Below are 22121 nucleotides of genomic sequence, written 5' to 3'. Positions count from 1 at the left end.
TTTACTGTATATAGACCTTTTCTATGTATGTATGTGTAACGGTCAGACCCCCACCCAATCTCATATTGGCCCCTGTGGGTGTAATCTGCTCCCAATTACATGTATGTGTGTTGTGGTGCACCTGCTTGCAACAGGACTCCTGAGTCTCCCGCTTGATGTTATGGGGAATATCCCCATGACAGGCATCGGAGATAGTGTTCTGAGTCCTACTCACATTTGGTACAGCGCCTCCACCCCATCAGGATCCCTACGGCAGCAGGGAGGAGTATCTGACGGGGAACTCCTAGGTGCATCTTCCTGAGGAATAACTCCAGACTCACACAGGAAGGGTATCTTGAACCAGGGCATCTTTAATTGCATGTTACTTGGCAGACTGCCCATCACAGCGGCCGACACTTAGCCGCACATTTCGATGAGGTACTCCATGCAGAAGGTTCCTCCTCTCTCTCTAATCGAGTTGCTCTTCCACCTCTCCCCTAAGGGAGATCACCAGCTGTGCCAGGTCCCTGGACACAGTGTGTAATGGATTGTCCCTGACAGACAGACTTGAACTGCTGCAGACCTTGAACTCCAACTCTGAACCAGCAGAGCTTAACACTGAACATCACACAACACAGAGTACTAACTTTTGGGAGTGCTGTGCCATATATAGGCTCCAGAAAAGACCCACCTCTGTGTCACTAACAGTGGACACAAAGCATGCTGTCACTTCCTTTGCTACATATATGACACATCACAGGGGTTTGAGGGCAAACCTCCATGATCACTACTGGCAACCCTGCCTTCTTACCAGGATTACTGCCAGCAAGAGAGAGATCTGTACACCAATTTTACACATGGCTACATATGTATGTTTGTATGTATGTATGTATGTATGTACACACACACACACATATATATATATATATATATATATATATATATATATATATATATATATATATATATACAGTGCTTGACAAATCACCCAAAAATCTACTCGCCGAACCAAAAAATCTACTCGCCACCTAATCCCGCCCCCAACCCCGCCCCTAGTCCCGCCCCCAACCCCGCCTTAAAAAAAAATACATAAATAAAATAAATTGAATAAATTCCCGAATAAGAACATTCGTTTTTGACATAAGTTTATTTATTGTATTACATTATACTACAATTAGTCCTTGTTACGTGTGTGTGTATGTGTGTGTGTGTGTATGTGTGTGTGTGTGTATGTGTGTGTGAGATTGAGTGTATGTGTGTATAAATGTCGGATCTAGAAAAAAAAGCCAGAAATGAATGACTAGTTTCCTGCACCCCTTAACCAGTGTCTGGATGCCCCCGCTTCACAATATTTAAAGCAGCAATCCCGCCTGGGATCTTACCTGATCCGCAGTCCCTCAATGTCCAGGTACCCTAATTCCCGCAATGTTTTACATTGGAGGGGATGTGTTTCCTACCTGTCTTCTGGGTTAGGGGGGGTTCCAATGTCTCCCGTGTGAAGCTTGAGTCAGATCTGGAAGAAAGCAGAATATAGGTTATTTCGGTGTAGTATAGGGCAGTTAAGATACACAGGGTAAATAAGATATCCAGATCCAGAGTGTGAGGCAGAGCGTCAGAGAGACAGAGAGGGGAGAGAGACAGAGAGGGGAGAGAGGGGAGAGAGACAGAGAGGGGAGAGAGACAGAGAGGGGAGAGAGGCAGAGAGGGGAGAGAGGCAGAGAGGGGAGAGAGGCAGAGAGGGGAGAGAGGCAGAGAGGGGAGAGAGGCAGAGAGGGGAGAGAGGCAGAGAGGGGAGAGAGGCAGAGAGGGGACAGAGGCAGAGAGGGGACAGAGGCAGAGAGGGGACAGAGGCAGAGAGGGGACAGAGGCAGAGAGGGGACAGAGACAGAGAGGGGACAGAGACAGAGAGGGGACAGAGACAGAGAGGGGAGAGACAGAGAGGGGAAAGACAGAGAGGGGACAGAGGCAGAGAGGGGACAGAGACAGAGAGGGGACAGAGACAGAGAGGGGAAAGACAGAGAGGGGAAAGACAGAGAGGGGAGAGACAGAGAGGGGAAAGACAGAGAGGGGAAAGACAGAGAGGGGAAAGACAGAGAGGGGAAAGACAGAGAGGGGGGAGAGAGAGAGGGGAAAGACAGAGAGGGGAGAGACAGAGAGCGGAAAGACAGAGAGGGGAGAGACAGAGAGGGGAAAGACAGAGAGGGGAAAGACAGAGGGGAAAGACAGAGAAGGGGGAGAGAGACAGAGAGGGGGGAGAGAGAGAGAGACAGAGAGGGGGGAGAGAGAGAGACAGAGAGGGGGGAGAGAGAGACAGAGAGGGGAGAGAGAGAGACACAGAGAGGGGAGAGAGAGAGACAGAGGGGGGGAGAGAGACAGAGGGGAGAGAGAGAGACAGAGAGGGGGTGGAGAGACAGAGAGGGGGTGGAGAGAGAGAGGGGTGGAGAGAGAGAGGGGTGGAGAGAGAGAGGGGGGAGAGAGAGGGGGGGGGAGAGAGACAGAGAGGGGGGAGAGAGACAGGGGGGAGAGAGAGAGGGGGAGAGACGGGGGTAACTGACTGACGGGGGGGAGGCAACTGACTGACTGGGGGGGGGTAACTGACTGACTGGGGGGGTGGGGGGGTGGGATGACTGACTGGGTGACTTTGACTGACTGGGTGACTGACTGGGTGGGGGGTGGACTGACTGGGTGGGGGGAAGACTGACTGGGTGGGGGGGATGACTGACTGGGTGGGGGGTGGACTGACTGGGTGGGGGGAAGACTGACTGGGTGAGGGGAAGACTGACTGGGTGAGGGGAAGACTGACTGGGTGAGGGGAAGACTGACTGGGTGGGGGGGATGACTGACTGGGTGGGGGGGAAGACTGACTGGGTGGGGGGGAAGACTGACTGGGTGGGGGGGTGGGATGACTGACTTGGTGACTGGGTGGGGGGGTGGGATGACTGACTTGGTGACTGGGTGGGGGGGTGGGATGACTGACTTGGTGACTGGGTGGGGGGGGTGGGATGACTGACTTGGTGACTGGGTGGGGGGGGTGGGATGACTGACTTGGTGACTGGGTGGGGGGGTGGGATGACTGACTTGGTGACTGGGTGGGGGGGTGGGATGACTGACTTGGTGACTGGGTGGGGGGGTGGGATGACTGACTTGGTGACTGGGTGGGGGGGTGGGATGACTGACTTGGTGACTGGGTGGGATGACTGACTTGGTGACTGGGTGGGGGGGTGGGATGACTGACTTGGTGACTGGGTGGGGGGGTGGGATGACTGACTTGGTGACTGGGTGGGGGGGTGGGATGACTGACTTGGTGACTGGGTGGGGGGGTGGGATGACTGACTTGGTGACTGGGTGGGGGGGTGGGATGACTGACTTGGTGACTGGGTGGGGGGGTGGGATGACTGACTTGGTGACTGGGTGGGGGGGTGGGATGACTGACTTGGTGACTGGGTGGGGGGGTGGGATGACTGACTTGGTGACTGGGTGGGGGGGTGGGATGACTGACTTGGTGACTGGGTGGGGGGGTGGGATGACTGACTTGGTGACTGGGTGGGGGGGTGGGATGACTGACTTGGTGACTGGGTGGGGGGGTGGGATGACTGACTTGGTGACTGGGTGGGGGGGTGGGATGACTGACTTGGTGACTGGGTGGGGGGTGGGATGACTGACTTGGTGACTGGGTGGGGGGGTGGGATGACTGACTTGGTGACTGGGTGGGGGGGTGGGATGACTGACTTGGTGACTGGGTGGGGGGGTGGGATGACTGACTTGGTGACTGGGTGGGGGGGTGGGATGACTGACTTGGTGACTGGGTGGGGGGGTGGGATGACTGACTTGGTGACTGGGTGGGGGGGGTGGGATGACTGACAGGGTGACTTTTGACTGACTGGGGGAGTGGGGTGACTGACTGGGTGGGGGGGTGAGGTGACTTACTGGGTGACTGGGTGGGGGGGTGACTGACTGAGTGGGGGGGGTGGGGGAGTGACTGACTGAGTGGGGGGGTGACTGACTGAGTGGGGGGGTGACTGACTGACTGGGGGGGTGGGGGGGTGACTGACTGGGGGGGTGGGGGGTGACTGACTGGGGGGTTGGGGGGGTGACTGACTGGGGGGTTACCTCTGGTGTCCTGCACACACACATTCTCTCTCATACCCATACACACACACACACACACACAAATACTCCATCTCTCTGTGCGCGCGCGACACACACACACACACACACACACACACACACACAATCTATCTCTCCCATACACACATATTCACACACACACACTCTCTCAATCTCTCTCTCATACCCATACACACACACGGGAAGGGACGTGCACCGGAGGGGAGAAACACCCCGCTACTTCCTCCCGCCCCGCGCGAGCAACGGGAGCACCGAGGGGAGAGAATCACCGGCAACTGCAACATCTGCAGACCCGCGCGGGCAGCGGGAACACAGGAGAGGGGGGGGCGAAGAAACACCCCGGCCACTACGTGACCCGCGCGGGCAGCGGGAACACAGGAGGGGGGGGGGCGAAGAAACACCCCGGCCACTACGTGACCCGCGCGGGCAGGGGGAACAACGGAGGGGGGGGCGAGAAACACCCCGGCCACTACGTGACTCGCGCTGGTAGCGTGAACACCGGAGGGGGGGGGGGGGGGGCGAGAAACACCCCGGCCACTACGTGACCCGCGCGGGCAGCGGGAACACCGGAGGGGGGGGGGGGGGCGAGAAACACCCCGGCCACTACGTGACCCGCGCGGGCAGCGGGAACACCGGAGGGGGGGGGGGGGGCGAGAAACACCCCGGCCACTACGTGACCCGCGCGGGCAGCGGGAACACCGGAGGGGGGGGGGGGGCGAGAAACACCCCGGCCACTACGTGACCCGCGCGGGCAGCGGGAACACCGGAGGGGGGGGGGGGGCGAGAAACACCCCGGACAGTACAGTATGTGACCCGCGCGGACCGTGCGGGCAGCGGGAGCACCGGAGAGAGGGGGAAGGATGTACAGTATCAGTGTCTATAGTATATAAATATTTAAAGTGCATTAAATTCCCCCCACCTGAAGAATCTGTCCAAACTCCTCCATGACCGGATCAGTAAATTGTAAATTATAGGAGCTGACACAATTATACAGGAGGATATGAGGAGGAGGATGAGCAGCAGCAGCAGACACACACGCACTCAACCCCCTCCCCCCCATTACTTACCCGTGCAGAAAGGGCGGTTTGAAGTCCTGGCAACTCCATCCCACGTCACAGCCAATCAACTACGAATTTTTTTTTTTTACGAACGGGATTTTTTTTTTTGCAGAGCAGGGGAAAGGTTACTGGCCACGAGCCAATATCCGATCGCAGCTGGCGAGTTGGCGACCGGGTTTGTCGAGCACTGTATATATATATATATATATATCTATGTATGTATGTATATATATATACTGTGTGCTCATTTGCATGTCATTTCCCAGAATCCCTTGCTGCAGTGGAAGCACTGTTTGCTGGGTGATAATGGTTAAAGGCAGGGTTGCAGACCTGTCTAAGGCTAAGGCCCCGCTCCCTCCGTCAGCGCTCCCGCACTGCAGACAGGCGGGGCGCTGACATACACAGACCGCGATATGCGGTCTGTAGGGAGCGGGCGGTGGGCGGGAGTGGGAGGCTTGAGCGGGAGGGGGGCGTGGCTTGAGCGGGAGGGGGGGCGTGGCTTGAGCGGAGGGACCCGCTACTCTCCCCCCCTCCCTCCACGGGCTCGGGCTGTCATACACACACGCAGGCACTCTCTCACACGCAGGCACTCTCTCTCTCACTCACACACGCAGGCAGGCACTCATACACATACATACATACACACACACACACACACACACAGAGACAGACACTCCACACTCCTCCCCGCTCCCCGAAGCCTCCCCTCCTCCCAAAGCCTCCCCTCCTCATTGGCTCACAGCCACACCACATGACGCGTCGACGCTAGGAATCACAATTCTCTTGTATCCCATAGCGGCTGACGCGTCACAGCGTGTAGTGAGCTGTGCAGCCAGGGAGGACCGGGACCGGCTCGGGAGGATTCCCCTGCTGGTGGGGAACTCGCGTGTGGCCGCCCGCGCCGCCGGGCGCAGCGGGTCCCAGGCCTAAGACATGCAAATGAGCACACAGTAATATTTCCATTTGCTATATGCTTTACGGTGGAGTGTTTTTGCCACTTTTTTTACCCACCATAATTTAACTTATATATATATATATATATATATATATATATGTAGAATGGTCGGCATAAAGCAGAAGAGCAACACCAAAATTCAGGTACCCCTGGCCCTTTCAGACTGGTTTCAGTGGCTTACTAAATGAACAGGAAACGACGTGTTATTGTTACATAATATGCAGATTCATTGTAGGATATGATACCTTTGAGCAGACCTACATTAGGCCGCACGTATAGTGCCCGCGAGACGGGCGACGGTGACACGATGTCGCCCATAAACAAATGCATTGCCGCCGCGTGCGCTTATAGCAAGCGCGACGGCGACAATGCGACGTCGCGTCGCGAATTTTGGTAGCTGCCAATATTTGATTTTTCAAGGGCTGTCGACTCATGTGGCAGCCCTTGGACCAATCAAATGCCAGTGTGACGCCGCCGCAAAGCGAAATATAACTTTAGCTAGCGGCGACGGGGGACGTCACCTGTCGCGTCGCCCGTTGCGGGCACTATATGCGCGGCCTCAGTGTTATTCAGAGATGACATGATGGTATACAAAGCTTTCAAACGCTCAAGTTTCTTCTTCATGTCTATGTTAAAGCATACACACAGGGCTACAAAACTCATGTGACCCTAATGATCAGGGCCACCACATAAGCACACAGTATTCCTACAATCCTACTAAAGATTACTAACGCTGCGCCTCTGATTTTATATATTACAGTCACTGCAACTGAGTTCATATACCCTGTTGATCAGACAGGCTATTTGCACAATAACACTTTCGTTGGAGCTCTTCATTCAACAAATACTAGATGCAGGCCTGTTCTTCTTACAGTTAATGTGAAAATATAACCTTTGTTCCAGTGCAAGGGAATCTCTTTCTTTCCTCTGGGCTGGGATCACTCAGGGTCTTTACTCATGGGCTATCTGAATCCTAATCCTTTTCCTCTGGGCTGGACAGTGCTCACTGATGTGGGCTTTTTCCACTGGCCAACAACTCCACCAGTCTCCTCACTTCCAGGATCTGTCAGGCTTTTGCAGAGTAACTCTGCAAGCACCCTCACGCTCCACAACTCCATACAGCTTTGAGAATCACAAGATGGCTGTCTCCTCCAGATTCAATGTTTCATTCTCTCACTGGCTGATCCCAGTCACATGTCCATTAGAGAGCATAACTGTTAGAGGGGCAATGTCCTGTGTTGCTTGCAGGCACAGGGGGTTACTAACAGTAAGAAGAAATGTCTGTCTACTATATGGGTTAACACGGTACCATCCTCTATCTTGCCTAAATATAGTATCACCTCGAAGCCCAACAAATTATATAATATAGCACCTACTGCAAGGATATCAAATGTTTCATTTCCTATAGCATGTGCTATTCAGTTTGATATATTTAACATAAATTAAGCTTAAGGTTCAGACTTGCAAGATACTAAACAGGGCATAGAAGTGACACTAAGATGTGCACAAATTGATATATACTATTATCACCAGTGTGTCAGGTAACCACTCCTGTAACTTTATTTATTGCTCCATATGATCTACCCCATACTGTTTGCAAATCCTTAAAGCCATCAAACCTGAGACTTTGACACAAATGGGGATTATTCATTAACCTGAGATAGTGTAAATTGGGGCATTATTTCATAGAAACTGCCATTGACTTGAATTGGAGTCATGAGATAGATCCCTGATCCGCACAACCGCAGTCTAGTGAATAACCCCCAAAGTGATGCATCCTCTCAGACTGTAAAAACATTGTATAAGCACCAATTAGATCCCCATTGCTACCCACAAGACCAGCAACACATGACGGATACAGACATTTAATCTACAACCAGACACATGAATTTATACAATGGTATACACAGATTTACACATGTATACCCACACATGCTTATATACTGTTATATTCTACTGAAATTATAAGGCGGTGCTATTTTGCTTATAAGGGGACTATGTCTTTGTCTCCCCAAGGAAGATTTCGCTCTAGCTTGAGAGCAGTGCACCTATTTGTAGAATGATCTATGGCAGGGGTGCTCAACTCCAGTCCTCGTTACCCTCCAACCGGTCAGGTTTTAAGGATATTCCAGCTTCAGCACAGGTGGCTCAATCAGTGGCTCAGTCTTTGACTGAAGTGAGAATCAAACAATGAGGCTATATTGAAACAATTGTGGCCCAAGAAAGTGTGTTTTGATGTATTGCACTATTTTTGGGAGCACAGTTAAAAGTTTCTTAAATCTGGTACAGTTGGTTAGAAGCCGGAAAATTACAACACCATAAACGTACAAATATAAAAATTTTGGTCAAGCCACTTGGCACCACTGGTGCATACAAGCGCAAGATGAAAACGATGCTACTTGTGTACATTTTGCTCCAGCATTGCCATACTCCATAACTTTAATTGGTTATTTGCAGAGGAAATTCAAATATTGCTCATCTGGGCCTTTTCCCTTTAACGGGCATAGTATACACACAGCATTGGGCACTGCCACCAGAGGAGAAAGGAGCACCCTTTTATAAAATAAAAAAATATGCCCAGACAATTTGCAGAAAATTAAAAATACAGGCAGTCCTCGGTTATCCAATGGAATCCGTTCTGGAAGTAGCGTTGGATAGTGACACCGCTGTAAAGTGAGTCCCGTCTTAATCAGTGGCGGTGAGCGTTGGGTAACACATTCCGGCGTCGAAAAACGGCCCATAGGGAGGCATTGTAAAGCGTTGGATATGCCATTCGTTGCACAGTGAAACGTTGGATAACGAGGACTACCTGTACCACTTTTTCTTTGATTTATTTTAACTGGTTATGGTAAGATAACGAGTTTCGTGTATAAGAACGGCTGGGTGAAGGGGCTCCCTTCGTATTTCTGCTTATGGGCCCTAAAATCTTGGCACTGTCCTGATTTCTTCAGCAGTCAAATGATACCATGCTGCATGTGTCCTTCCAAATGAATGTCTGTGAGTGTACAGCTGCCCTGCTTTACTGCCCCCTCACAGACTAACAGTAATAAAGTTATTGCTCATTTGTACATCTGTGTGGCTCAGAGGAATAGAGTGTTATTTTCCTGAATCCTGCTGTATAACATGAAGGCAAACGCATAACTTAGCATATATCAGTGGAAATACTGATAGTATTTATTTGGGAAGTTTTCAATTGTAATTGATAGATGATGGACAACAGGGTTTTGTTTTTTCCCCTTGGGTAATTTGGCCAAGGGGCCACTGCCTGTACTGTAATGTTATATATGAGCTTTCCCCTATTACTGATCAAGGCGTCTCCGTATCCTAGCAACAGCAGCTCTGGGCGCCCGACCAAAGGACGCATTGATCGTCTTGTTGTCGCAGGGCAGGCCGGGAAATGAAGTCCTTTGGGGAAGCGCACAAGCTTGCGCCGGTAGAGCTTGGAACAGCATTTCCCAGCAGGCACCTGGGGTAGGGCGCGCACGCCTTTTCATTTTTTGAAAGGCACGGCGAGGAGGTTGGAGCGGCTTTTGTTATACCTGGTGCCGGGAGAAGGCAAGGTGCGCGTGGGAGACGCAAGGTACTCTGGGAGGCGTAGTTCGGCGCACGGTTTGGTGACGATGTTGTGAAAAGCGAGACGTGACTGTTAGGACTACAAGTCCCAGGTGGAGAGAGAACTAAGGTGAGACAGAGAGTGTAGGCGAGGATCAGGGTGACTGCTTACAGCCGAGGTAAGGAAGAGAGAGAGGGGTGAAGAGGGGTGCAAATATCGGAGGCGCCATATGCGAGAAGTCACAGCTGGCATAAGAGAAGTCACAGCTGGCATAAGAGAAGTCACAGCTGCCATAAGAGAAGTCTTAGCTGACCTACGATTGTGTTGGCAGCGGTGTCTGACTCATGACACAGTTTCCTAAGTCTGTGTTTATAGTGCCGGTGACAGCGACGTTGCGTCAAAACAAATGCATTGTCGTATAATAAGTGCGACGCGACGGCTTGGTCGCGATCGCTGGAAGTCATCTCAATTTGATTTTTCCAGCGACTGTAGCCTGATGTCGCTGTTACCGGCACTATAAGCGCGGCCTAATGCTGTTGCCATGAATGGGGTGAGACGATGAAGTCTCAGCCTGTAAAGACTTTGAAAATACACTTAAGAAACATAACCCAGCTGGTAGCACTCTATAACTCAGAGTAGGAAGATTGTAGTAATTAAAAATACTTTATTACTGTTGATTTAAAATAAGTGGGTGTACAAAAAACGAAACAAAAGTGACTGTGTATCCCAGCCATATCCTGCTATCGCCGGGGTTTAATTGAATGGTAGATGCTAGTGTTAGTATATAACTACAGATAGGATATGATCCTTTAACCACGGTAGCACACATATCTCCCTATAACAATGTATAGGTGTATTGACAAGGCCTATCAGCCTTGAGAAAGCGTGAAACGGTCGGCGGCGGAGGCTGACTACACTGCATTAGCTTGTGTCACGTCGAGCTCTGAGTACTACCTCACAAATATATATATACTAGCTGAGAGACCCGGCGTTGCCCGGGATGTGAACCGTGAGAGCGGGGGGGGGTTAATGCTGGGGGCCTGTGGAGGAGGTCCGTGCAGTGGGCTGAGGTGAGGAGCGGGGGGGGTTAATGGCGGGTTGCGGCCTGTGGAGGATCTCCCTGCAGTGGGCTGAGGTGAGGAGCGGGGGGGGGGGGGGGTTAATGGCGGGTTGCGGCCTGTGGAGGATCTCCCTGCAGTGGGCTGAGGTGAGGAGCGGGGGGGGGGTTAATGGCGGGTTGCGGCCTGTGGAGGATCTCCCTGCAGTGGGCTGAGGTGAGGAGCGGGGGGGGGTTAATGGCGGGTTGCGGCCTGTGGAGGAGCTCCGTGCAGTGGGCTGAGGTGAGGAGCGGGGGGGGGGGGTTAATGGCGGGTTGCGGCCTGTGGAGGAGCTCCGTGCAGTGGTGTACGGCGAGGTGAGGAGCGGGGGGGTTAATGCTGGGGGCCTGTGTAGGAGCTCCGTGCAGTGGGCGTCGGCGAGGTGAGGACCGGGGGGGGGGTGTTAATGGTGTGTTGCGGCTTCTGGAGGAGATGAGCGGGGTGGGGGGGGAGTTAATGGTGTGTCGGTAGGCCTGGAGCAGAAAGCGATGTGGGCTGGGGGGGTGGGGGGGTGTTTTGAAGAGGCGGTGTGTGGATGTGATCGTGTGGTGTATGTTTGCAGTGGTGAAATAAATATTTATGGAGGAAAGAGTCTGTACCTGATTGGTAGCAGGTGTGCAGGGTTTTGTCTGTTGAGAGTTGTGAAGCGTGGTCCCAAAAAAGTTTCAAATGTCTCAGAGCAGTGAGGGTTAGGTGCTGCGATTCCCAAAGCTCAGTGAGGGGTGGGAGAGTGTGTCAGTGGTGTAGCTTAGTGAGGGTTGTCACAGTGTGGCAGTGGTGTTGGCCGCAGACCAATGAGAGGTGTGCGGGGGCGGGCATAGTGCGGGGGCGGGCATGGACGACCAATGAGAGGTGTGCGGGGGTGGGCATGGTGCGGGGGCGGGCATGGCCTGAGGCGGAGTGACAGGCCAAAGGTGCAATGCGATTGTCCCTAGGGACCAGACATCCAGACATCCAGACAGGCATACAGTGCTTTCAATTATATATAGTAAGATATGTATGTATGTTACTGGTTGCGATTGTGGTTAGGGGTTTCTAACACCACATAGACTGAACCTGATCTGCTTTGAGGCGCTCGATTTAGCAAGACACGTTAAGAGCCTGCAACTGACTCATAAGATCGGGAGTACCCAGAACCACTGCCCTTTATTACATAAGCAGTGTGGGGTCTGGATGTACATCTGATCTCTAATCCAGATACTTTCCGTGTATTTTTTTTTAGTGTAAATAACTGCATCAACCAGGGGTTATATTGAACTTGCATAGTATAATCACCTATACCAATCAGGGGTTATATTATCTGACCAGCACACATTATATTGCTGTAAAGTTTAAACTTACAAGCTTGTAAAACTATTACAGCAACTGACTTGGAGGGGTAATACCTCACCTATTTTTGGCATTTACCCTTCAGGGGATTACAATGGGGGTATGATAGTGCCAATACACCTATACAGGCATACCCCGGTTTAAGGACACTCACTTTAAGTACACTCGCGAGTAAGTACATATCGCCCAATAGGCAAACGGCAGCTCACGCATGCGCCTGTCATCACGTCCTGAACAGCAATACCGGCTCCCTAGCTGTGCACAAGCGGGGAGACTATAGAGCCTGTTACACATGCGTTATTTACATCAGTTATGCACGTATAGGACAATTGCAGTACTGTACATGCATCGATAAGTGGGAAAAGGTAGTGCTTCACTTTAAGTACATTTTCGCTTTACATACATGCTCCGGTCCCATTGCGTACGTTAATGCGGGGTATGCCTGTACATTGTTATAGGGAGATATGTGTGCTACCGTGGTTAAAGGATCATATCCTATCTGTAGTTATATACTAACACTAGCATCTACCATTCAATTAAACCCCGGTGATAGCAGGATATGGCTGGGATATACAGTCACTTTTTTGTTTCGTTTTATGTACATCCAAATATTTTAATCAACATTAATAAAATATTTTTAATTACTACAATCTACCTACTCTGAGTTATAGAGTGCTACCAGCTGGGTTATTTTTCTTAGGTGTATTATCAGTATATTTCTCAGCACAGCACCATTACTTACCCACTAATTTTTTATGACATTCAGCTGAGCAGAGGTTACCATTCCCCCCATTCCCCCCCCCCCCCTTCCCTACCTGTATACTGTAAAGACTTTGTTACTCACAATGGCTGAGACTTCACAGACCTCGAAAAGAGGCGAAAAATATGAGTGGGAATCCACATTGCGGGCAAGTAAATAGTTCAGATAAAAGCAGTGGGCACAATGTAATGGTATTTGGCCATTCTACTTCTCCTTGTTTATGTTTTTTTGTATTGATTAACTTGCAGTCTGCTTCTTCTTTGGATAAACCAGGACCCAATGGAAGTAGTCAGAGCAGCCTGCAGAAAAGTTTGGGCCCACGGTAAATGTGAACCAATGGAGTTCCCTCATAGCTCAATGGTATGAGATGGTGGGTCCCTACCACATCCTGGCTTTTACTACCTCTACTCACTCATCACACACCAAGTTGTCCTCCCTAAGGCTGGAGCCATGGTATCGCAAATCGTGCGGAGGCGTCCGCACGCTGAGCGAACAGACTGCCTTAAGGCAGTGTTCGCGTCCATGTGGCGTGCGCGGAAGGGGGCGCGCATTGCCCAAGAAATCAATGAGGGCGAACCTGCTCTGTGACGTCACTATTATTTATTTATTTATAAAATATTTTACCAGGAAGTAATACATACTAGGAACCCGTTTACCTCACAGCCTCTGTGCGGGCGAAGGCACCATGGCACCAGCCTTACACTCGGGCGGGTACCCTGCTTACCAACCCATTCCCCTAGTAGCTGAATCTCTAGGACAGTGGCTTCCAACCTATTTTTGGATAAGAAACCCTATAATTATATTGTGAAATTCTGTGGAACCCCAACCCTCTCTAATAACGTGTCTGAGAGCAGATACATTGTAAGGAACTCCAACCCTCTCTAATAACGTGTCTGAGATCAGATGCATTGTAAGGAACCCCAATCCTCTCTAATAGCGCGTCTGAGATCAGATGCATTGTAAGGAACCCCAACCCTCTCTAATAGCGCGTCTGAGATCAGATGCATTGTAAGGAACCCCAACCCTCTCTAATAGCGCGTCTGAGATCAGATGCATTGTAGATTCTTCTGTATTTTTGGTACAATTTTCAAATGACCTGGAAATTACAGGGACCCTTTAGGGAAGCCCGGGGAACCCAAGGGTTCCTAGGAACACCTGTTTAAAAACACTGCTGTAGGGTATGCCTTTGTTGGGTAAACCATCTTGTGATTGCTTATTTTGTACAAAAACTCCTTCCACTCCATCCGCCAATTTTAAGTATTATTGAAAATGAAAGTGAGTTTTACCGAGTACTGTATAGGAAGGAGGACCAAAGTTTATTAATGTCACACAGCAGTTTTTTGGCATCCCCTCAACATATTGCATTTATATTTTAAAAGAAAATAATTGATTGTTATACCACACTGTTGGTAATTTTAAAATAATGAAATATTTTGATATATTCTGAAGTGTGGCACCCTAATTGTTTTATGATATAAGCATGTTCTCTATGTTGACACATTTGTATTCTTTCATACACATGTTCCACAATGTGTTGCAGGCCTCTGATAACAAGGTGTCTTTTTTTTTTTTTTTAAGCAAGCCAGCAAATCTTTTCTACCCATTCTTTCCTAAAGTTTTTTTGCCATCACTTTTCACCCGGCGAACAGATCTTTCCCGGAAATGGCGTGCTGTAGTGTAGCCTGCAAACAGAAGTACAAATTATTTAGTTAAGAGAAGTCCTGTGTGCGTCGGACGGAAACTTTGTATGGCAATGGTTTTTACCATACGGAAAGAAGGGATTTAAAAATAGTGTTTGTTTTTCTGTTTGCTGAACAAAATGAATCTGTAGGTAGGGAAATAAGGAAAGTGGTGATGAAAGCTATCCATCACTTTTACAACACCTCTGGTAATGGAATACACTCATTTAGCATTCCAGGGGCAGACTGCATAACGATACGCGGGACATGATTCTCTCTCTTGCTAGAAAAGAGCAATTGAGTATGATTTGACGTTCATGTCCCAGCGTACAAATACCTTTCTGTTTCTCCTTTCATTACCTTATTGTGTTTACTGTCAAATCCTTTTCATTTGGCTACATTGGATTACTTTCATGCTGGGTTCATTTGAGGTTTGAGAATGAGGGAGGGGCTTGAAACCAATTTGGGGAGTTGGTACGCTCTCAAAACATAATTGGAGCTATCCTTAAAATAATAATAGACTAGTTCCCAGAATGCTTTGCTCAATTTAGTAATTTGTTACTGTCGACCAGTCAGTACATTTCTTCAGAGAATCAGTCCGCCACATTGAGTAATATAAACAAATATTGGAAAAACAGCATCAAGCTAGTATTTCAAGACAAATAGGAGAGGGGCAGTCATTGTGTGTGTGTGTGTGTATATGTATATGTATATGTATATGTATATGTATATATATATATATATATATATATATATATATATATATATATATATATATATATATATATATATATAATCTTTAAAAAAAAAAAAGTAGCAATGGTCCACCAAAGCCAGATAAAATCCGGTATGGAAATCTTTTTATTTCATAGACAGAACTTTCTTTAGCTATTGATAAACGCATTTTGCCTCGAGGAGAGCCTGACTAGCCGCCTCCCCCTTTTTTGTTTTGTGACACCTACTTTATAGGGGGTTACATCTCTCAACCTGTAGGCGGCAGCTACCCAGAAATGTTGCGATCTCATGGGGTGTAATCTGTGTTGTAAGGATACAGCTACAGTATAAGATATTGTAAGCATTCATTGAAATGAAGAATTAATGTTTGCTTTCCACATATTGATACCTCACAATCCTATATCAATGTTGTAGTTTATTTTACTTGCCTACTAATTAGATAAATTATAAACCAAAAATCAATCTCCGTATTTTCAACACTATGGGGGAATGACTCTCCCTTCTTAACAGTCTGGAAAATCCCTTTGTAAATCCTTTCTAGTTATCCTATTACAGCAGAGTCATATCTGAGTTATCCTATTACAGGACAGTACCTAAACTAAAAATAGGCTGCAAACAAGTGTCATTCTCAGTATCTGACCCTAATAACGAGGCACAGAATAGGTGTATGCATCTCTTATGTCCTTGTTGAACAGTCTCCATAAGGTTGAAGATATGTATCTCTGTGCCCTTTCAGTCTGGGCTTGCATTTGCAATGCCTTCTGCAGAAGGAAGCAGAACATCTGTTCCTTGTACTGAGGATCAGCTTCTCTGCCTTTCCTTGCCCATCATCACCCTGTCAGTCTGCACCGCAGACGGCGTTCAATACTGATGCAAGCTCTTGTTATCTGCCGTTCCACACTGTAACTGTTACAACTGCATTGATTTTCCTTTTTTAATGGCAGATCCCTGCATGTGAAACACGCTTCAGGAGCTGGCTCGTAAAGGACCTGGTTACTTAGCAACCAGCCATAATCAGAAAAAGAGCCCGTTTGGCACAAATGCGAATCTAAAGCCTTGCATTGTTACTGGAAGGTAAGTGTTTGCTGGTTCTTTCCATTATGGGGTAGAAAAACAAACAAAGTATGTTGTGGCCTCTTAAAAATGCAAATATCCCTTGTTTTTTGATGCTCTCTTGACAATGTCTCATTGCCTGCTTACTGGTGCCTGTTTGTAACTGTGTTTTTTATGTTAGAATGGCTGTCCCCTGTGTCATCCTCCTAGGCAGGTTTATCGTGGAATCTGTTGGCGAATCGGCGGTTTCATTGGTACGTATTTTTTTTCCTGCCTCTACCCTATTGCTGTTCCATGACCGTCAAACATCCCTTTCAGTCACTTTGAACAACTGCTAGAAGAAGCGGAAAAGGGGGCTGCTAGGCGAGTGAGGGAGCGCCGATGTTGCGGTACAATGGCAATCCAAAACCGGGTCGCAGAACTCCAGACAGGTTTCAGGCGAAATCATATTGACCACATGTAGAGCCAGATAATTGCACTCTGGAGCTATAAACTGTTAACTAAAATCACCACAGGCTGCAAATCCTGAGTCCCGTGTGCTAGGCCCGTCCTCAGATTACGTGCCGCCCTTAGGCAAGTACTATTAAGACCGCACCTTTACTTCCCCCATCCATAGGTTTGAAGCAGGGGGTCTCCGGAGCTGAACCATATTAATAACAGCTCCGGGGACCCCTGCTTCCTGAGGTACTTGCCTCCGTAGGGGGTGCCGGTATCTCTGCTGTTTAAGGCTCCTGCACCTTGCAGGCCAACAGGAAGCTGTGATGTCATCCCTTGTGGCTTCCTATTGGCCCATGGGACATTTAAACTGTGCTGAGATATTGGCATCCCCTTCCAAGGTAAGCATCTCGGAAAGCATGGGGTCCTCAGAGCTGAAATCAATGCCGTTTAGCTCTGTAAACCCCCTGCTTCAAACCTATTAAAAAATAGTGTCGCCAGGACTGGCCGTCCCCTGAGACATGCCATCCCTAGGTTGGTGCCTTACCCGAGATACACCTAGTGATAGGCCTGCATGTATCTGTCTTTCTATATCGTTTGCCAGCACTGCTCAACAACTCATTTTTATAGTCAGGGATTCTGGTCTCTTCTGTAATTGGTTCACAAAACAAAGCCACGTGTTCTATAGGACACTGAGATGGATATATATATATATATATATATACATACACACACACACACACACACACACACACTAAATGTTCGCTATTTACTCTGACGTTATGAACGACTTAAAGCTGCAGACCAAGCAATATCCTACGTGTATTATTTTAAATAAATCCGTTCTGTACTATGTGAAAATATTTGTAGAATTGTTTCTAAAAAAAAAAAAAAAATTCAACTCTAGATGACATTTTTAATGTATTATAATGTAACAAGTATTTTTTGTTTCTATAGCAACCATTTACAAAGTCACATCCCCCTTCTTCTGAAACAGATTCTGGCACAACCCTTTTTGAGCCCTGCCCTCTCTAGCAGTGCACCAATTGTATCTAGTGACTGCCTGGTCACATGATCTTCCCCACATAACTTTGCATGTTAGTGCAGCAGAAGAGGTCCAGACAGCCATTTAGTAAACCCCCGAGCCGAATCTTCTCCGATCGATCACAGGAAAACGGATCGATCGGAAACGTAGCTAATTTCTTATACTTATGTGGATTGTATTGTTGCACATATTAAAGGGGGGGGGGGGGCACAATTAAAAAAAAAAAAGGCACATAACTGCTGCTTTAAACTATGAATAAAGTATCCTTTTGCAAAACGTTAACTGCACTGACAAGATATATTTGTAATTTAGAAGGCTGATAGTGGCTGCATACAAATTAGGGCTAATTTAATTCTTCGTACTAACCCAATTGATATAAGGGGCTTAAAATGCTTCTGTTCTATTCCGGTACATAACTGCAATGTCACAGACACTTTCAGAGATCCGGGATACATAATCCAGGATACTTGACTCCAATGTGTCTTATTTTGACTTTCACTTCACATGCTTTACAATAAGATCGTTATTTGTTCTATCGGCGGTTAACCCAATCGGTGCTTCTCACACATATTCGTACAATGTTTAAGAAATCCAAATGTCACTTTTGTTTCCCCGTGCTTCAGGTGTCCGAATGCTGCAGTGAAAAGCTGGATGTAAATGGCTCCTGTCCCATAACACACAGATGTAGTCCAGGTAAGGAGATAATATCTTTTAACAAGCATAACATATTACATGCTGTCCTGTAATTAAAAAAAAAAAAAAAGTAAGATCAACATAATTATATATAGAAAAGGAGTTACATAAGTTGTCAAGAACAAGTGTCTAATTCTATCTCACATTTAATTATACAGTACTGTATTTATGCAATTCATACTCTGAAAACGTGGTATCTAAAAGAATGGGGGCTGGGGGTGCGCTGGGTGAGAGGGCCCGATCCGATGGGTATGTATGTATTCGGAGTGAGGATTCGCCACTATACCAATGGAGAGGGCTGTGAGAAATGTGTGTATTGTGTTTAGAGTACCCCTCTCTATTGAGGATATATGAAAAGATAAATATGAATGCAGTAAAAAACGGCAATGTAAAACAGGGCCTGATAGAACGTCTTCCTTTATATGCGAAAGTAAGCAAGTACAAAGATGCAAATGGTGGGTTGATCTAAATGAGTCAGTGCAAAGGGTTAAATAGTGTGATAATTATTGGAAACTAGCTGATATACCCGGCGTTGCCCGGAGGCAGGGAGGGGGGCGTGAAAGGCAGGGGGGGGCGTGAAAGGCAGGGGGGGGCGTGAAAGGCAGGGGGGGGCGTGAAAGGCAGGGGGGGCGTGAAAGGCAGGGGGGGGCGTGAAAGGCAGGGGGGGGCGTGATAGGTAGGGGGGGGCGTGAAAGGTAGGGGGGGCGTGAAAGGTAGGGGGGGGGGGCATGAAAGGTAGGGGGGGGCCTGAAAGGCAGGGGGGGCGGTGTGAAAGGCAAGGGGGGGGGGCGTCAAAGGCAGGGGGGGCGTCAAAGGCAGGGGGGGCGTGAAAGGTAGGGTGGGGGCATGAAAGGTAGGGGGGGGGCTGAAAGGCAGGGGGGGCGGTGTGAAAGGCAGGGGGGCGGTGTGAAAGGCAGGGGGGGCGTCAGGCAGGGGGGGGGCGTCAAAGGCAGGGGGGGTGGGGCGTAAAAGGCAGGGGGGGTGCGGCGTGAAAGGCAGGGGGGGGTGCGGCGTGAAAGGCAGGGGGGGGTGCGGCGTGAAAGGCAGGGGGGGGTGCGGCGTGAAAGGCAGGGGGGGGGTGCGGCGTGAAAAGCAGAGGGGGGTGCGGCGTGAAAGGCGGGGGGCCTCAAAGGCGGGGGGGGGCGTCAAAGGCAGGGGGGGGGCGTCAAAGGCAGGGGGGTGGGGCGTGAAAGGCAGGGGGGGGTGCGGCGTGAAAGGCAGGGGGGGGTGCGGCGTGAAAGGCAGGGGGGGGTGCGGCGTGAAAGGCAGGGGGGGGTGCGGCGTGAAAGGCAGGGGGGGGTGCGGCGTGAAAGGCAGGGGGGGGGTGCGGCGTGAAAGGCAGAGGGGGGTGCAGCGTGAAAGGCGGGGGGGCTCAAAGGCGGGGGGGACGTCAATGGCAGGGGGGAACGTGAAAGGCAGGGGGGGCCCTCAAAGGCAGCTGGGGCCTCAAAGGCAGGGGGGGGCCTCAAAGGCAGGGGGGGGCCTCAGAGGCAGGGGGGGCGGCATCAAAGGCAGGGGTGGGTGGCGTCAAAGGCAGGGGGGGGGCGTCAAAGGCAGGGGGGGGCGTCAAAGGCAGGGGGGGCGTCAAAGGCATGGATTCCTCCCCTTGCATTTCCTCACCTGGCAGCATGCCGCGCTCCTCGGCCTGCCACTGGTTGTCTCCCCCCTCGTGGCCTCCGCCGACTCCCGGTGGCACAAAGGAGGTATTAACTCCCTTCCGCCCTCCTCCTGCTCCTCGGGGATGTTGAGCCGTAGAGAGCGTGCTCTGGGAGGTGGGGATAAGTGGGAGAGCGACACACACACGACACCTACCTCTACTTCCGTCCGCCGCCATCTTCTCAGTCGGCGCCGCGAGGGAGGAAGGGGGTCCTTCCGGGCGCCGCCATCTTAGTTGCCGTGAGGCAGCTGCAGCCTGCCTGGCCACTGCCTGTTCCCCCGCCGGGGAGGGAGGTGAGTGGAGCGCCGGGAGGCAGAGGTGAGTGGAGCGCCGGGAGGCAGAGGTGAGTGGAGCGCCGGGAGGGAGAGGTGAGTGGAGCGCCGGGAGGGAGAGGTGAGTGGAGCGCCGGGAGGGAGAGGTGAGTGGAGCGCCGGGAGGGAGAGGTGAGTGGAGCGCCGGGAGGGAGAGGTGAGTGGAGCGCCGGGAGGGAGAGGTGAGTGGAGCGCCGGGAGGGAGAGGTGAGTGGAGCGCCGGGAGGGAGAGGTGAGTGGAGCGCCGGGAGGGAGTGATGATTGGAGCGCCGGGAGGGAGGGAGGGAGAGATGAGCGGAGCGCCGGGAGGGAGAGATGAGCGGCGGGAGGGAGAGAGAGGTGTGTGTGTGTGTGTGGCCAAGGGGGAAGAGAGTGGCAGTTGTGTGACGTCAGACCCACCAATCTGATTGGCCAGAGGCTGAGGACCAATCAGATTCACCGAAGATAGCACTAACCATTGGATTTTATATATTAAGATTCTTTATGTTTGTAGTTAAAATAAAGGGAAAGAGGAAGGGTGGAAAGAGGAAGGGTGGGTGGGTGGGTTGAAAGAGGAAGGGTGGGTGGGTGGAAAGAGTAAGGAAGGGTGGGTGGGAAGAGGAATGTTTGTGGGGGTGTGAAGAGGAAGGTTGGGGGGGGTGTGAAGAGGAAGGGTGGGGGTGTGTGAACAGGATGGGTGGGGGGGTTGGAACAGGATGGGTGGGGGTGGGGGGTTGAGAAGAGGATGGGTGGGGGTGGGGTGTGGGAAGAGGAAGAATGGGTGGGGGGGTGGTGTGAAGAAAGAGTGAAAGTGTGTACGTGCATTTTAAATGATAGTGTTAAAGTGTGAACATAAAAGTGAAATTTTAAATAACAGTCATAAACAGTTAATAGGTCGTAAGAATTAGTTTTAGGATGTTTTTTATTGTAAAAAAATTGTAATTATGCGCAAAATGGATGTATGAAATCGCAGTAATGAAGAGTTAATATGAGGTTTTTGTTGTAATTGTTTGTTTTTTTGTGTTTAAATAAAGTTGTAATTTGGCGCACATGCGTGTTGTGCATAACGTTATGGTGAAAGGTATTTTTTTTTTTTTGTGTTTAAATAAAGTTGTAATTTGGCGCACATGCGTGTTGTGCATTACGTTATGCTGAAATTGATGTCTGCGGAGCGCATACAGAGATTGGCGTGCGGAGCGCATTGGTAGATGTAAATGTATGTAGTTCATGTGTGAATGATGTTCAATGTATGAATGTAATATGTGTGTTGATGTGTGAATGAAACAATGTTGAAGGTAAATGAAAGTATGATGCTGAGAAAATCCTGGACATAGAGAAAGCGGGTGATGTTATGAAGGTGGTAATGTAAATGAAAAAAAGTATAGCGGCTATGAAATAAAGTAAATAAATGAAAAGATTGTATGAATGGAGAAAAAATTTTTTTAGCAAAGCGGGGGTAATGTAAATGAAAATTAGTATAGCGGATAGTGTAATGTGTATGTAATGTACATAAATAATATTTTGGGCGATTAAAGTAATGTAATAATTATATTAATGGATACAAAGAGAAATTGGCAAAGGGGGACAGTGCAATGTGCATGTAATGTACATATAGTAAGTTCGTGTGTCGGCCATTTTATAAATAGAATTGACAGTGCGTAGGTGAAGGGTGCTG

The 22121-nt window shown here is 49.5% G+C and overlaps 1 protein-coding gene across 6 annotated transcripts in view; it reads left to right on the top strand.

Annotated features, from left to right (window-relative positions):
- The first annotated feature begins 9638 nt into the window (after positions 1–9638).
- The window catches only part of C6H1orf159 (chromosome 6 C1orf159 homolog), a 35637-nt gene continuing 23154 nt past the window's right edge, over positions 9639–22121 (top strand). For 2 of the 6 annotated variants that reach the window (XR_012802101.1, XM_075603645.1), the window contains exons 1-4: positions 9639–9851; positions 16218–16347; positions 16508–16580; positions 18430–18499. Coding sequence is in view for 5 of the 6 variants with exons in the window: in XM_075603645.1 (XP_075459760.1) it covers positions 16509–16580; positions 18430–18499 (142 nt within the window). In the remaining variant the exon portion in view is untranslated. Of the gene's footprint in view, positions 9852–13107; positions 13230–16217; positions 16348–16507; positions 16581–18429; positions 18500–22121 lie in introns of those variants that run through there. The other 4 variants (XM_075603647.1, XM_075603646.1, XM_075603648.1 and 1 more) reach the window with 4 other exon arrangements.

This window comes from Ascaphus truei, chromosome 6 (genome assembly GCF_040206685.1).
Source record: "Ascaphus truei isolate aAscTru1 chromosome 6, aAscTru1.hap1, whole genome shotgun sequence".
NCBI lineage: Eukaryota > Metazoa > Chordata > Amphibia > Anura > Ascaphidae > Ascaphus > Ascaphus truei.
Note: the sequence above shows the minus strand (reverse complement) of the source record. Positions and strands in the feature narration are given on the sequence as shown.